The sequence below is a fragment of the Diceros bicornis genome, chromosome 10 (genome assembly GCF_020826845.1).
Source record: "Diceros bicornis minor isolate mBicDic1 chromosome 10, mDicBic1.mat.cur, whole genome shotgun sequence".
NCBI lineage: Eukaryota > Metazoa > Chordata > Mammalia > Perissodactyla > Rhinocerotidae > Diceros > Diceros bicornis.
In genome coordinates this window covers 52,493,066-52,510,176 of record NC_080749.1, presented here as the reverse complement: position 1 = coordinate 52,510,176, position 17,111 = coordinate 52,493,066, and the positions used below count along the sequence as shown (strand labels likewise).

The 17,111-nt window shown below is 35.9% G+C and overlaps 1 protein-coding gene across 1 annotated transcript in view; it reads left to right on the top strand.

The window, feature by feature from the left end:
* The window catches only part of TLK1 (tousled like kinase 1), a 151,233-nt gene that overhangs the window by 65,294 nt on the left and 68,828 nt on the right, over window positions 1-17,111 (top strand). Inside the window, exon 3 of the mRNA XM_058549228.1 lies at window positions 2,474-2,545. Coding sequence (XP_058405211.1) covers window positions 2,474-2,545 — 72 coding nt within the window. The remainder of the gene's footprint in view (window positions 1-2,473; window positions 2,546-17,111) is intronic.

Sequence of the window (17,111 nt, the reverse complement as noted above, 5' to 3'; positions counted from 1 at the left end):
AAAAATTTTCAAGGAAGTTTTCTTGAATTACAGTTTTTACTGTTTGTTTTCTTACAGTAATACCCTTTAAAGACTTCTGTTATCTGAATGTTGGATCTTTGTTGCTTCATTAGTTCTTCATTTCTTTTGATTTCAAAAATGTTCCTCCTCTTTATCTTCTAGTTCTCTTAAAGCATTGTCTGTTGTGTGTACTTTCTCTTGGGTTCATCCAGGCTTAATCTTCATTTCTGAAATTATTTTTTTTCAATTTCTCATGCTTTCCTGAGTTCTGTTACCTTATTTCTGAGTTTTTTGAAATCTGATTTGTGTTGTTCTTTTATGTCTTGAGTCGTTTTTGTAACGTCTTTTAGCTCATTTTGAAATTTGTTGTTAGTGGTGTCAAGTTGATTCCGACTCCTAGTGACCCTGTGTATAGCAGAGCAGAACCCTTCCTGGTCTTTTTGTGCCATCTTCTCACCTTCCAGCGCTATATCAGACAATGCTCCACAGCTGTTCATAGGGTTTTCATGGCCAGTTTTTTTGGAAGTGGGTGGCCAGGTTCTTCTTCCTAGTCTGTCTTAGTCTAGAAGCTCCACTGAAACCTGTCCCCTATGGGTGACCTTTTTGGTATTTGAAATACCAGTGGCATAGCTTTCAGCATCACAGTAACTCACAGTTGCCACAGTGTGACAACTGACAGATGGCATTTTGAGATAGTAGGTTACAATTTTCATCTATTCTGTGATTATGTGTTCCTGGTATGCTTTTATTGTCAGGATATTATTCTGTATTTTATTGGTTTTTTTTTCTTTATAACATCATTTTCTCTTGCTTACTTTTTTAGGTTTGGGATGGCTTTTCTTACAGAGCTCCCTCTGCTGTTGTTTTTGGGCACTCTTCAAAAATGTGGCATTTGCTTTCTGAGATTTCTAGACTTTACTCCCTTCCTCAGTTTTATCTGGATATTCTCTTTTCTTTATCTTCATTGTGCCTATTATAATCAATTTTTGTTTCATTCCCAGTAGTTTATCCTCATTTGTGGCTCCCTTAGTGAAGGATCAGTTTCAAGAGTTCACGGAGGCTAGGTTGCTCCATCTTCAGACTTCACCATGGACTCCTTGTACTTAGTCACTATTGGAAAAAGCCGAAACCCTTCCAATTACAGCTTCTCTACTTAAATTGACCTTCTGGTCAGTTTGCTGTTGCTGTCGTGGGAGTCTCTGTTCTCAGATCTGTCAGATACCCTGTTTCTTTCTGCTTCCTCTCATAACCATGCAGGTCCTATAGTTGATGATTTGTCCCCACCTGCTATTTTGGGGGAATTTGTGGACAAATTCCTTGTCACCCAGTTTTGTTGTAAATGTTGTCTGTGGGGTTGGCGTTTATATTTTTATGTGAGGTTTTAGGGATGCTCAAAAATGTTGCCACTGCCTCCATTGTTCCTAAATCTTTCTAATTTATCACTTCTTAATTGTTGTTTATGGTGTTCTTTCTTTCAAGTTCAATAGTTTTGCCCTAATTAGATTATAACTTCCTCCAAATAGTGCTTGAATCTTAATAAGTTTGAGTGCTATTTTGTGCTGAAAACAGCCTTTACGATATCCAGCGTAGTACTGGACATATATGCAGTGACTGAGAGTAATCAGTTTGGAGATTCCTCTAAAGGGTAATTATAGGCCGACTTGCAACCTTTTAATAGTAGAATTTGCAGCTACTCTTACAAATTGAAGGGAAATAGGGATATCAGCTGGCCTGCCTATACATGAAGTTCATTCATGTGTCATCTTTGGCATATATGCTATAGTCTGTCATCCTCTGGTCTAAACATTTCTGGAAGACATTGATCTAATGTACTGATGGTCCAAAAAAGTCCACAAAATAATAAGCATCATAGAAACATACTGGAAACATAGCAAATGTCATCCTACAGAATGATGGCTCATTTCTGTTTGTCACAGTTCAAAAATATTGTAAAGAAAATGTAGAAACTCTTGAGCGCAGTGATTAAAATGGTCAAGATAGTAAAAGACTAAGCTGAAACAGAAAACCAAGAATTGTCCAGTTTGTTAATATGAAGAGAGATAAAGGAGTGTGGATGGGATATGATGGAATTTGATAAGATTGTGAAGGGAATTAAGGAGCACAAATAATACTTTTGGCTAAAGGAAGCATTAGTTTTTATACATTGGGTAGTAATTTTAAAGATCTTCTTATACTAACAATAGGCCAATTCCTTTGCTCCTGAATTTGGTATTCTAAAAAATCAGCTAATACAAGTCCCTTCCTGAAACACAGCAGAACTTTCTTGACTTGGTAAAACTTTCCAAGGTATTTCTAGTATTAAGAATGTGATGTTTCTTATTTTTACTTCATTTGACTTTCTTGCTTAAAGAAATCATATTTTATTTTCATTTATGAAGACAGATTATTTACTTTGTAATTTGTTTCATTTAAAATTACTCCTAATTTTTACCTCTTTACAAATCTTTAACAGGCCTCAACAAATAATGAAAGCTCTAATCACAGTTTTGGAAGCTTGGGATCTTTAAGTGACAAAGAATCAGAGGTAAGTAACTTCATTTTAAATATGGTGCTATTAAAGTTAAAAGCTGGAATCACCTTTTTTTTTTTTCTAATTAAGTAGGTTTTTTGCTGTCAATCCTTGTGCTAAAGGTTAATACTTTTTAAGTTTCTTGTAGGAGTGTTTTATTTTGCCTTATGAAGCACAGCATTCAGACTGAAGACTGTATTTGGCATTAGAAAAAAATATAGTTTCTTTGGTGTTATGTAGCTGAACTTGTACATTAATGGTATAGATGTTCTTGATGGAAGACAGTTATAGCCATTCGTAATTCTGAGATGAAGGTGGTTTTTAAAATACGTTGTTTCACAGTTTTCTATTATTTCTTGTTCTATACTTCCCTCTTAGTCTGGTCCTGAGTAAGGGTTTGTTTACTTTCTGAGATATACACTTTTTTCTCTTTTTGAAATTTTTTGTGGAATTTCATGCTGCTGTTTTTCACTTTTCATATTTAAAAATACCTGAATAATCCCTTCCCCTCCCACCCACTTACTGACCCCACTAAGAAAATACATGGGATTTTATAAGTAGGCGTTTGGATCCATGGTATAGTTCACACTGAGCATGATATACTTGATGGCATCTTTTAAAAGTGTGTAGACAGGAAGTTCTTTGGGTTTTAGCATTCACTTGTTGATGCTGCTACTTCACCTTTTGTGGATACAGCCTGTAATATTTCCTGTTCTCAGATTATAGAGTTCTGTCACCTAGTTTTCAACATTTGTGTGTGTGTGTGTGTGTTTGTGTTTTCCCTGTCAATGTTAACTTATTTCTACTTGATCCATTTTAATCTTTTTTCTACTTGGGTTAGTGTAGATATATCGCCTTGATAATACCAGTAGCTCATTAATACTCAGTAACTCTTAGCCATTTGGTTTTGGTGTTCAGTGGAAAGGAAATATCAAAGGTGGCATCTTTTTAAGCCCTGTGTTATTGAAAGCTTCTAAATCTCTAGGTAGACAGTTTTGTGTAGTTCTCTGCAGGCACCCGGACACTCCAAAAGGAGTGTGGCATAGGGCTCTCACTCATCAGGCTTTCCCTTCCACAGAGACAACTGGCAGGCAGCTGAAAGGACTGTGCAAGTGACGGGACTTTATCCGCAGTAGGTTCCCTTGAGGTAAGCGTTAGTAGCCCCTGTAGCACCAGATTATCACAGTTTAGTTTTTTTCAAATTAACACACTTATACTAAGTTCTTAAAAATTGTAGGTTTAGATCTAGTCAAAGTACAGTTTTGAAAAACTATATCAAGAATTATTCACTTTGTATTTCCTGGACTTTGGAACATTTCTTGATATTTCCACAGATTTGGATCTATTTAGTAATTTCACATGCTTCCTCTTTCATAGGCTTTTATGTTATGGAAGGCCATAAAATAATTTTAGATATTTCCTTCTCCTGTTCACCAGATCTGGTGTTTTTGATAGATTTTTTTTTTTAATAGCAAAATGTAGTAAACGTTAGATCACCTATAACAGTTATGTATTTCCATGTTATTTATAGCCACACGTATTCCCAATATGAGTTATAGATGCAGTATTTGAATTCTTTCAAAAGAATTGGTCTATAAGAAAATACCACTTCCCTTTAAAGAATTCCAAGGATCACTTTTGGCCATGTTTTTTGTTTAAAATGTTGTTTTTTATTTATTTATTTATTTTTCTTAAAGACCATAGTGACATTTGTAGTGAAATACAAGTTGGTTAACCATTGGATATACTTAGCTTTATTTGTATAGAAATTTTGACATTTGGGGCAGCATTAGAAAAATCTTTAAAATGTTTTGGCTTTTGCTGTTCTGTGTTCTGTATCTGGAATTTTTACAAAGTAATGGTTAAGTCAAGTTGCTTGATATTTTGGAAATGACTACACATTATACATTTTCCTTAAGATTTGAAGAAGCAATTTTTTTTTGGTCTGTTTTTCCATTTAAGAAGCTACTAGATACCTTAATTAATGAATTCCTTTGTGGTGAATTTCATACACATCAAAATACAGATATTCGTAGGTCATTAAGTAAAGGTGTTGGGAGTCAACAATTGCAGGATAGAAGTTCTTCTTTCCCCAGTACACCTAGTAGTAAAGTTTATGTAGTATTCCATTGTCTTCTGGTGTCTTTTAATTTTTTTGGTAATCCATCCCCTGATCCCATTACATTTTTTAAATATTAGTTTTTGTTTTTGTGAACAAATAGTACTAAAAGGTTTATTAAAAAAAAAATAGCAGTTCTCTACCAGCCACTCCTACCACATCCCACTCTCTATTCTTTTAGCTTTTCTTCCTTTTATTTATTTCTACATTTTAATATAAATAATATGTATATCTTGCTATTTTGGTTCATCAATTGGACATTATCTGTTGACTCCCTCTTAGTATGTATGAAGATTTTAGCTTACTAGTGTCCCCTTTCTCTAGTTTCTATCCTCCTACCCAATACTCTTTTCAGACACTCAAGAACCTCCTGTTTTCTTCTATCCTTTTATTATTAAAACTGCAAAGCATCTGATATTCACTGTTAGGTTGATTGAATCTACTTCAGCTGAACTTTTTGTTTTCAGTTTATATCTGAGTTACTTCATATATAAGTTTCTCTTTCATTTCTAAACATAGAATTGTAGAACAAAAAGGTGTTTCCTTTTGTTAGTGAAATTGCCTAGTAGGTAGGAAGATGTTGGTCTTGCTTTGCTTTATTTTACATCACTCTAGGTTTATTCAGCAGGCTCCAAAAATTCACTGTATTTTCAGTAAGCATTTATTACATATCAGTTATCTTCTAGCCTCTGTGCCCAGGCACAGAGAATATAAAGATGAATAGGATACAGTCTCTACCTTCACATGAGGTCAGTGTCTAGTAGGACAGACAAACAGACTGCTTCATAAACAGTGTGGTCTATGCTATAATAGATGTAAGCACAAGGTACTATGAGAGCAAAGAGCAAGAAACCCCTAATTCCATCTGCCTGCAGGGGAGAGGAGGAGAGGGAATTAAAGAGAGAGGTCTTCCTGCAAAGAAGAGATGATAGTTGAGTTGTTAGGAAAGGCTATGAATTCATCCCAGAGGACAAGGGCAAAAAGTACAGTCCTGCATCACTTAACGACAGGGATATGTTCTGAGAAATGCATTATTAGGCGATTTTTGTCATTGTGTACACAAGCATAGAGTATACTGAAGGGGAACAAAATTTGCCACCTCAAAATGTTTCTCTTTAACATTGAGGATTATTTTAGGCTGATTATTTTTAAGAAACAAAAGACTCAGAAAGTTTTTCTTGTTACTTCCCCCTTAACTGCCTAAAAGAATTCAGATTAAAAAAGCTGTCTCAGGGGCCGGCCCCGTGGCTTAGCGGTTAAGTGCGCGCGCTCCGCTGCTGGCGGCCTGGGTTAGGATCCCAGGCGCGCACCAACGCACCGCTTCTCCAGCCATGCTGAGGCCGCGTCCCACATACAGCAACTAGAAGGATGTGCAGCTATGACATACAACAATCTACTGGGGCTTTGGGGGGAAAAAAATAAATAAATAAAATCTTTAAAAAAAAAGCTGTCTCAGGAAGCAAGCTGTCATCTTAGCATAACATGAACTAGGTGGTGGACAGGGAGGAACCTAGAAAAGCCTGTTTGTTTGGCTCCCCTCTGTGTTCTTCTGTTTCTGTGTGGACAAACACTTGTTTTCCAAACATTTGCTCCTTTTCACCTACCCATGAATTGACTTCCTTCCCTTTGATGTCCCTGACTCTCCCCACCCCCAACATCTTCTTTTGTCTTTAGCTGAGGTTGGTATTTAAGGTGAGGGCTTCGGGCATTTTGACAAGTTACTCAGTTTTCCTGGGTTTCTTCCATGTATACATGTTATTAAACTTTTGTTTGTTTTTCTCCTGTTAATCTGTCTCAGGTCAATTTAATTCCTAGACCAGCCAGAAGAACCTAGAAGGGTAGAGGAAAATTTCTTCCTCCCCTGCAATACTTACACAAATCTAGATGGTATAACCTACTACACACCTAGGCTGTGTGGGACTAATTGTGTGGCACCACTGTCGTATATGCGGTCCGTAGTTGAGTGAAATGTCATTATGTGGCACATGACTGTATGAGAAGAGGGCAGGCAGAGGGACTGGATATGCTTTTGCTTTTGCACAGACCCATGACAAGTAGTTTTGTTCAAGACATAGGGCAGTGATTCTCAACCCTCACCACACTTTAGATCACCTGAGGAGCTTAAAAAAATACCAAGCTGCCTAGGTGATTCAATTGGTTTACAGACTTCTGGCATAGGGAGGATATACAAGAATGGTGCAAGATAGGCAGAGGTCAGGGTTTGAAAGTCCTTGTATTTCGTAGTAAGGGATTTGGGCTTCATCTAGGTGATGGAGAGCTATTGAAGCAGGGGAAACAAAAGACAAAGTAGAGATGAAGGATGCTCCCCATCCCCAGGTGGCAATATAGAGGATGGAATTGGAGGGAAGTGACACCTAGTTTGGGAAGATCATTTAGTTAAGGAATACTGCTGCCTTTACAAACCTCCAAACCTCCGAAGTTTAATACTAGGAGGAAAAACTTCAAGTGGGCAGAGTTCTAATTAAGTTTGCCTTTTGGGTTCTGCCTTCTCCTTCAGATTTTCTAACTTGGTTATTGATACTATCACCACCCAGGCCCATGCTTCTCAAACTTTAATGTGCAGGTGAATTACCAAGGGTTCTTCTGTCTGTAGGTCATGGATGGGGGGTATGCATTTCTAGTAAGCTCTCAGATTCCACTAGATTTTATAGTAGAATCGGTAGGGTTTGATGATTGAATGAGGGTAAAGAAGGAAAGGGAGGAGCCTAGGATTCTTTAAAGGTATCTAGCTTTAGGTGAATGATAGTGCCTTTGACTGAGAGAGACAACAGTGAAGGAAGATGAATAGATTTGGCATAGAAAGTAATGAATTAAATTCTGGACACCACTGAGTTTGAATACCTGTGAAATGACCAAGTGAAGATGGTACTCTTTTTAGGCAGTAGGAACTGTCTGGAGCTCAAGAAAGAGGTCGGGCTAGAGATTAAGACTTAGGAGCTTTTGGCATAGGTATTAAAGGCTTGGGTGGTCTGAGGATTCCTGGGGGTCCCTGAGACTCTTTCAGGGAGTCCACAAAGTCAAAACAGTTTTTATAACAATGCTAAGACATTATTTGCCTTTTTTACAGTAATGCTAAGACATAATTGACTTTTTAACTTTCATTTTCTTGTGAGTTTACAGTGAAAATTTCCAGAGGCTGTGTGACACATGATGACATCACTCTGACGATTTATGGATTGTGTACTTGTGTGTTCTGGTGTTTTAAAACTTTCTTAGTTTTAAATTCTAAAATGGTAAATATGAATAGTTGTAACCCGCATAAGTAAAAGCTCTTTGGGGTCGTCAACAGTTTTTAAGAGTCTGTAGAGGGATCCTGAGACCCAAAAGTTTAGAAACTGCTTTTATAGACGTACTCATCGTGATAGCGTGTGTAATTCTAGGAAAGGTTGACAGGGGAGATGGCTGTGCTGGAGGAAGAGTAGTAGCCTGGTAAGGAAGTGGATAGAGAGTAGGAAGAAAAAGAGGAGAAGGTGAAGGAGGAGAATAATGAGTAGAATTAAATGTCATGGAAGTCAATTAAGGTAATGACTGTAAAAAGTGACTAAGAATTTGTCACTTAGGCTTAGTTTTAGTAGACTAATGGGAGCAAGATGCCAGATTATAGTCAATTAACGAGCAATTGGAAAGTGAGGAAATAGTGATAGCAAATATTGACTACTCTTTGCAGAATCTTGACTATGAAAGAAAGGAGATGATATCTAGAGTCTAACAGGCTTGACATATTATGTGCTAGAGAAAAGGTCATAGCAGAGCTGTGATAGGACAAGGAAAGTGCTGAAGAGAGAGGAGAAAATAGAACCAAAACTAAACACCTTTTCCTCGAGGCAGTGTGAATGGTAAGATGCAGACTCTGGGTGGGCAGTTGTGTGCAGGAATGACTAGGAGCATCCTTTCCTCTGATGGGTGAACTTGCATACCTAATAACCGTGAGAATAGAGGTTAATAGCCAAAGAGAAGATTCATGAATGGGTTGTGGATGTGAGGAGAATGATAAAAATTTTATGTGAGGGACAAGGAAGGGAGTTTATGGGGCTGGGGCGGGGGTTGCTGTCACTCATTCTTTATTTAAGTATTTTAGGATGCCTAAAGGAGTAAGAAACGTGGTCTGTGTGCCTTATTTGCTGGCTAAAAGTCCAGATTATTTTGTGAGGTTAAGAGAAGGTGCCCATGTTTCTTGGTTATCAATGTTTTCCAAGTTTTAGAACCTGCCTTGATCCACCTATTTGCAGTTCTCCTTGCAGGACCCTTTCCTATTTAAACACCAAGACCATCTCTACTTTTCTAAATTCTGTATGATTGCTGTCCCCACCCTACCTTACTCCAGGATGCTAAGATAAATTATGTACCTTGTAGCTCATTTGGAATTTATAATGAATATTAATACCATAACCATTCCTCCTCCCTACCTCTCTTTTTGGGTGTCCTAGAATATATTTCTCTGCTTTATTTTATTTATTACTGAAGTTAGGATATTTGTGACTGAATCTTAAATATTGAATCACATCATCTTTAATAATGCTGGAGAAGCACATTTAACTCTATTTATACATGTGTGCTTACATATACTATACTACATAATAAAGTTTGTAAAACAGACACACGTCAAATTATTCTATTTTTGTCTCAGTTTAATCTTTAATATTCATCTTTTATAATCTATATAACCTGAATCAGAATTGGACAATTTAAAATATATTCTGTCTCTTTCTAGAACCAAAGTTTTTACCCCCTTCCTCCTAACTAATTTTGAGTTCTTTAACCCTCTATCCGCTGGCATTGAATTACTGTTTATTTTTGATCCAAGTGCATTTGGGGATTTTTGAGTTACTTAGGATTAAAGATTTTAAATTATAGATTTATGGAAGCGGGGACAGTTGTTGCATCTGGACGTTTAAACTTAGATCCACTTCTAGAATTGTAATGAAAGAAGAATATAAGATAGGGTGCCTCGATTGTCTTAATTCACCTGGAATGTTGATTAATGAAGGCCATTTTATGAAGGAAGATCTCTAGCTTTCTCATTTGAATTAAGTTTCTAGAAGTAGCCTTGGAACTTGAATCAGATTTTTTTTTCCTCTTCATTTGAGGTGAAGTTACGGTATTGAAGACACTTTGAAGCATTAATGCCTTGTTTTGTTCTTTTTTTAAAAGGCCACATTGTGTGTGATTTCTTATTTTCATATTTTGGAGAAAGTAAAATTAAGAGCACTAGGGAATTAGACCTGAAACTAGCTTAGACCTGGCTTTAGGAGGGCATTTCCATTTTTAGAACTAGTGTTATTGTTTATAGAATTCTGTAACAGGTTTTTTTTTTAATGTAAAATCTCCTTTTTTTGACAGGTATTTTTACCCATAAACATGTATAAATTGATTAAATGAGTTGTCTTCTGGTATTAGTATATTGGCTGGATTAGGAGAGTAATGAGAACATGTCCTGTTTTTACCTTGTTTTTATATACATACCCATCTCCACATTTTCATATTCTTTTTTACCCTCTTAATAGTGTTTAGCTTGAGTGTTTCCTCAGTGAACATTTGAGTACACTAGATTGATTGGAAGTTATGATTCTATTTCAAAATAGAGGTAATACTGGCCTTAAATTTTAGGTTTTAGATTTTTAAAAAATTCATTGTTTTTACTTGTCTATATATATATTTGTTATAACCTGGACAAATCTTTTCTTTAATGTCTTAGTCTGAGCAGCCAGTAAAAAAAGAGGAAAACTTGAAAAATGAATTTAGTGATGTGTAGTTAAATATCACTGAAAGTTACATTTTTATGCCTATTCCTCCCTGAATGAATTACCTTGTTTTTGACCTTATTCTGTTTAAATCTGTTCGGCTTCTCAAAATTGTTAGACACCTACTTTAATGCCTTCATCAATTTTAGAAATATTCTTTGATCCCGCTGCCTGCATTATTTCCTAAAATGTTTTATTTAGCTTGATAAATGATCTTTGTGGTGTTCTACTTGATGGGTTCCTCTGTCTTCTTTACTTATCTTCCTGCTGGTAGTATTTTCTCACTTACTTCTTACTATGTTAGGTGGGCCAAACCAAAAATTTTACTAAGGATTATTATGTCAGTTGTTTCACTAAGACATTGTATATAGCACTGTTGCTGGATACAATGTACGTACAATATGTACAATAACAATGTTGTCTTGTAGGAGAGTATTCTGTGTGTGCATGCAAAATGGTGTGTTTAGTAACACTAATAAAGACATTTTCTCGGTAGGGAATAAGTTTGTTTTTTCTTTACCTTATTAAGACTAATAATCAAACTTACAGGATTTAAAAGTTCCTGTGAAATAGCTGGAATTACTTTGTAAATTTTCTTTTTATTTAAAAAGAGAAAACTGTATTTAATTCTACCTTTATACATTAAAGGACATGCTCTTATAGGAACTATATTCAGCTGGAAGTTAGAGTATCTGACCCTAAAATATGTTTTATGACAGGGTTCACAGCAAAGGAAGTGGGTCTGTCCTGGTTGAGTGTATACGTCCTTAGTGTCCTGGAAGGAAAAGTGAACTAGAAAACAAACGTGGGTCTAATACTGTCTCTGTGCCTCTGTTTCCATAAAAGTGGAGGACTATGTGTGTCCGAATCATCTGGGAAATTTTTTCAAAGTAAAAGTACCCAGGCTCCCTGCTTGGAAATTCTGATACACTCTGTCTAGATAATTTTTTTGACTCCTTGTAAATCATGAAATCTTGAAATAATGATTCTGTAAGCCATTTATTTAGCCAGCAAATAAACAGCGGTTAAATATTTCCCTTTATAAAAATGCATTTAATGTGGGTGGGTGGTGGTTTCTAGGGCAAGAAAATTCTAAGCTGATTGATGAAAACAAAATTGGAAGAGAAAAATGCCAGGTCATTTTAAGAATGAAGCATACTTTAAAGTGGAACCTGGTATGGTGCTTGACCATAGTAGGTGCTCAGTAAATATTTGTTAAATGAATAAATTTAACATGACTTCAAGTGTAGCATGCTATACAGGAAGTTTTTATGTCATAAGAACTACAAATGGTTCTTATGTATTCATCAAAACAAGGTTTCTCAAACTTAACATTATTGACATTTTGGGCCAGGTAATTCTTGAGGTGGGGAGGAGTTGTCCTCTGCAATGTTGGATGTTTAGCAGCATCTCTGCCTAACACAGATATCTGTAGCCCACTCCCCCCTCCCTCACTGCCCCCCAGTTGTGGCAACCAAAAATGTCTCCGTATATTGCCAAATATCCTCTAGGGGTGAGGGCAAATCTCCTCTGGTTGAAAACCACCCATTAATGAATGAAAGAAAATAAAGTGTTAGCATGTTACCTGTGGAGCTAGATTACAACTCTAAGGTTCACATCTTTAAGTATGGAAACAGAAACCCAGAGGTTAGCTAATTTGTCCACAGATAGAAGTTAATAGAGTTGAAATTCTACTTCCAAATGTCTGTCTTATTTCAAAGTGATGCTCTCAACTACTGTGGTACGCTCTCTCTGTATAACGAAGAGAGTGTGTAACTTATTAGTTAGATAAATGACCCTAGTTTGTCTTTTGAAAAAAAAATTTTATTCTTTTTTGGAAATATTTATATTTAAGGTAATTTATAGAAATCATCAAGTTTACCAATCCAAGATATTCCTGGACTGATAGCACTTCACAACTGTTTTATCTGATAAGTAGTATTGCTTTTGGACTAGATTTTAAGGGCATTCAGCATAAGTTGACATTACTGAGAAATTTGGTTTCAATATCTTATAGTCGAGTTTTAGAAATGTTAGATATATTTTTATGTCAGCAGACATAGTGATCATTTTACTAATTTTCTTCAAGATTAATTCTCATTTTCTAAAATAACTGAGTAAGCCTGTTGGACTTATTATATCCTAATGAGTTTTCCGCTATATGTCACAATTTTGGTTTTTAATTCTTTTTTTTTTTTTTTCCCCTTTTCTCCCCAAAGCCCCAGTAGATAGTTGTACGTCGTAGTTGCACATCCTGCTAGTTGCTGTATGTGGGACGCCGCCACAGCATGGCTTGACAAGTAGTGCCTTGGTGCGCGCCTGGGATCCGAACCCGGGCCGCCAGTAGCGGAGAGTGTGCACTTAACTGCTAAGCCACGGGGCCGACCCCTGGTTTTTAATTCTTAATGGAAGATTATATAAAGAATAACTTCGTAATTTTAGAGATTCTCTAAAAGTGGAATATTCAGGAAATACATGACTACTGCTAATCCTGATGATACATCAGCATCACTTTTGAAGCTTTTTAATAATAAGGATTCCTTTGGTCTCTCTCCAGAGATGGTTAAATTTGGAATGGGGACTCCAGCATGAGCTTTAAGTAAAAGCTTTGTAAGTGATTATGATGTATAGTCATCATTGAGAATCAGGGCTAGTAGATAAATGATAGAACAATTTTTCTTTCTTCTTTTTTTTTTTTTGATGAGGAAAATTAGCCCTGAGCTAATGTCTGTGCCCGTCTTCCTCCATTTTGTGTGTGGGTAGCCACCACAGCGTGGCTTGATGAGTGGTATAGGTCCGCGCCTGGGATCCAAAGCCGTGAACTCAGGCCGCTGAAGCAGAATGTGCCGAACTTAACCCCTACGCCACCAGGCCAGCCCCTAGAACAATTTCTTTTAAAAAAATGAAACAAAGAAATCACCCTTTTCTGGCTACGGAGAAAACAATAACAATGAAATACTACTTTTTTTTTTTTTTTACACTCAGACATCTTAAAACATTGGTGGGCATTCTCATACAGTGTTAGCATAAACATAGATTGATATTGCCTTTGAAAGTGCAATTTGGCAATATCTTTAAAATTTTAATTGTGCATGTTCTGTGATACAGCATTTACACTTAAAAGTATCTATCCCAAAGAAATAATTGTATAAGGACCTAGGGATTCATGTCAAGGAAATGTTGATAGGGATATTATACAAAAAAGTATGTTACCGCATCATGAGTGTCACAATGGAAGAAAAATTGTGAAATCACTGTTCTAAATTTTACTATTACAAGTACTCTCAAAATGCCAACATTTCCAGAATAAGTTATCTTGAAAATTTGCTTTCTCCCCCCACAGCCATTGCTCTATATGGCTGTTTTATTCTGATTGTATGATTTGAAAACTACTTACAAGATCATCTGAATAGAGGAGAAAGTCCAACTTTATTCTAATTTTATGGTTTATACTATTTAACAAAGCCTTAAATCAAAGGGAAAGCCAGATAAAGGAAAATGCTGAGAATTAGTTACGCTACGTAAATTATAAGAAAATGGCAAACAAAATTGCATTTCATTGATATTGAAGACTTAGTATGCTCCTTTTAAACATATATGAATGCGAATTAAATAGGTCCAGGTGATAGGAGCTTAAGAAGTCAGACTGTGAGGATGGCAAATAAGGTAGTTGTTAAAAATTGGGAGTAAGATTGTTTGAGTATTATGTTTCTTTTAGGTACTGGTGTGGTTGTGGATGCTGTATGTTTGTCAAGGGAGTAAAAATCCTTTAGGCTTTTAAAAATGTTATGAGCTTGCACAGTTTTAAGTTACCTATAAGACGGCACACATTTTAGTTGGGTGGTTACCCAATTTCTTCTTATTGGCTTTCTACCATCTATGATATTACATATTATATATTATAAGGGCAATACAGTGGAAAATAGGCTATACCCAAGCTGCTGATATATTGATTGGATTTACTTCAAACAGCAAGAAAATGCTCTTATTTGGTGATGGGATCCCAAAATGTTGCATACATAAACTTTTTATACTAAATATTGAAATCAGCAATATAACAGATCTTTTAGGTGTCAAAAGTTCAAGCAAATACTTCCAGATAATAGTTCTGGAGATTAAAATTTTGACTCTTAGACAAAGACAGACTATGTGAATTTCAGGTCACGCCAGCTCAAAATCATCCTTAAATTAGGGTGTACATATTTCGTGGTAGGTTTTATTTAAATGTAAATTGGTTACAAAGCAGCAAGGAAATTTTCACAACAGAATTTCAGTTTTCTTACAGTGCATTATTATAACCTAATTTTTATAGCAAAAAGTTGGAATAAACAGTATCTTGTACATTTGATATTCTTGAATAGAACATCTATTTTACATTGACTATTTTTATAAGGCTCCAGATTTTCCTTTCTGGTTCAGTGCTGTTTTGATGTATGCCGTTAAAGTAACAAAGATTTCTCCAGCATTTTCCTGGCTCACATCTAGCTTAACAACTTTTGCCTAGATATGTGGATAAAAATTGAACATGGTTATTACCAGCTGCAGGCAAAAAGGTTTGCCATGTCATTTGTTCAAAGTGTCGTGTGACCTTGAATTTGATACCTGAGTAACTATATGAATCATTGGAATAGCCAATGAGTTGTATTTTTGAAACCAATCTTTAGCTACATGAATCGATCAGGAAAAATTCATTCTGACAGGCTTGAGGATTGAATATTTTGTTAGGGATATCATTTAATATCAGATTAACATTTCTTTCTATTTTAAAGTATTTTCTCATTTAACAGAAAGAAATTAAATATATCTGTGTCTATTAGCTGTAATATCTTTTCACATACTGTTATAATTTTCTATGATGCACTTATGCTGATAATTTTAAATATTTCTCTAGAGATAGATAGAGGTGTAGAGGTAGTTTTCTGTTTTCATGGAATAATCCATATTGATTTATTGCCCTCATTCTGTGACAGCATTAAGATTCTTGTTTTCTTAAATTTGGTCTTAATTTGTATTGAAGAAAGACACATTTATTTTTATTTTAAGATAAACCAAGAAGCCAAATTATTAGATATGAAAACTTCATTAATAATCACTGACTTAAATTCCAAATGAAATTGAAGCATTGGTTTAATTATGTCACTGTTATCTCTTGAGTCCTTTAGATTTGTCTTTGTTTTTTTGTGTGTGTGAGGAAGATTAGCCTTGAACCAACATCTGTTGCCAATCCTCCTCTTTTTTTGCTGGGAAAGATTGGCCCTGGGCTAACATCCATGCCCATCTTCCTCTACTTTATATGTGGGATGCGGCCACAGCATGGCTTGATAAGTGGTGTGTAGGTCCGCGCCCAGGATCTGAACCTGCAAACTCTGGGCCACCGGAGCAGAGCACACAAAGCCAACCACTACACCCACTGGGCCAGCTCTGTCTTTGTTTTTTGAACATACTTTTAACTGCTAGAAAATACTGTGTAAATTCACACTAATATCTTGGAACATTTAAATGCCAGAGTAATCGGTAAGGTTTTGGTATGATTACAAATTAGCATTTACGAAGTTAAATTGATTTAAAGAGTACCGTTCTTTCCTCTCATCTTCTTTTGCTAACTGCTCTTCCACCATATGCCAGAATTCTTTGACTTTTTATAATTACTGTAGTATTTCCATCTTTACTTTAAAGCCAGATCATATTACTTTTGCCTTCCATATTAATCCTTCCTTACTGTGGTCAATTGTAGTGCAATAGTTGAGAAAAAACAGAGAAGAAAAGAAAGAAATGACAGCATTAGCAAGACCAATAATAAGCTTGAAAATGTTTTGTATAAAATGCTCAATATATGCAAATTTTACACCTTATTCAAATACTGTGGTGGTCTGGTTGATGTCCCTTGGATTTTCTGGGAAAGCTTTGGTCAGGATCAGTGATTTTTTGAAGCTTTTTTAAGCCATTGAACTCTTAGAAGTAAGTCGAATGTGGAATCTCAATATTAAAATAAGAGATGCTGTGTTTGCAGGGATGGGGAGGAGGTGGGATAGGATGTGTGTCTAGTAGCTAGAGCCTCAGCTCAGACACCTGCTCCTTCCTTCTTTTCTCCCTCCCCTTTAATAACTTTTGAGCCACAACCTCCTCTCGCCTAAGGTATCTCTGCAGTCCAGTTTGAAAATCCCAGGTAGTATTCTGAACTTTTCCTCAGTGATGAGTCATTTTAGAGATTAAGTGTTTGGTGATTTTCTGCATATCCTAAATCCTTAAGATTCAGAATCTCTGAATAAGTCCAAGTACAGATGAATGGCTCAGGAGAATTGGCAGCAGTAGACTTCATTGAGAGGTGTTCTTTTGGTTAAAATCATCATTGCTCAGATTGTTTAAATTCAAAACCAAAAAAACTACTTAATGCTTATTTGCCTGAGGGTTAGTGATATAATACTTAGGGCCTAGACTGCAGGGTCTATGGCTTGTAGTTGAGAACAGAGTTGAATGAGACCTTAAAGAGGAAATGTTGCTTATTTTGCGAGCTCCACAAGTTATTTTTAACCTATTAGGGCAGAAGCTGCAAATCGTTTAACAAGTGATACGTGATTAAAGTTTTGAAATGTAAAACTGCGTGGATATTTGAAGTAATAGAAGGATAGCCATTCAGAAAAGAGAATTTATTGGTTGCTTACTGACATTTATAAAGTACACACTGTTCCACGTCTATACC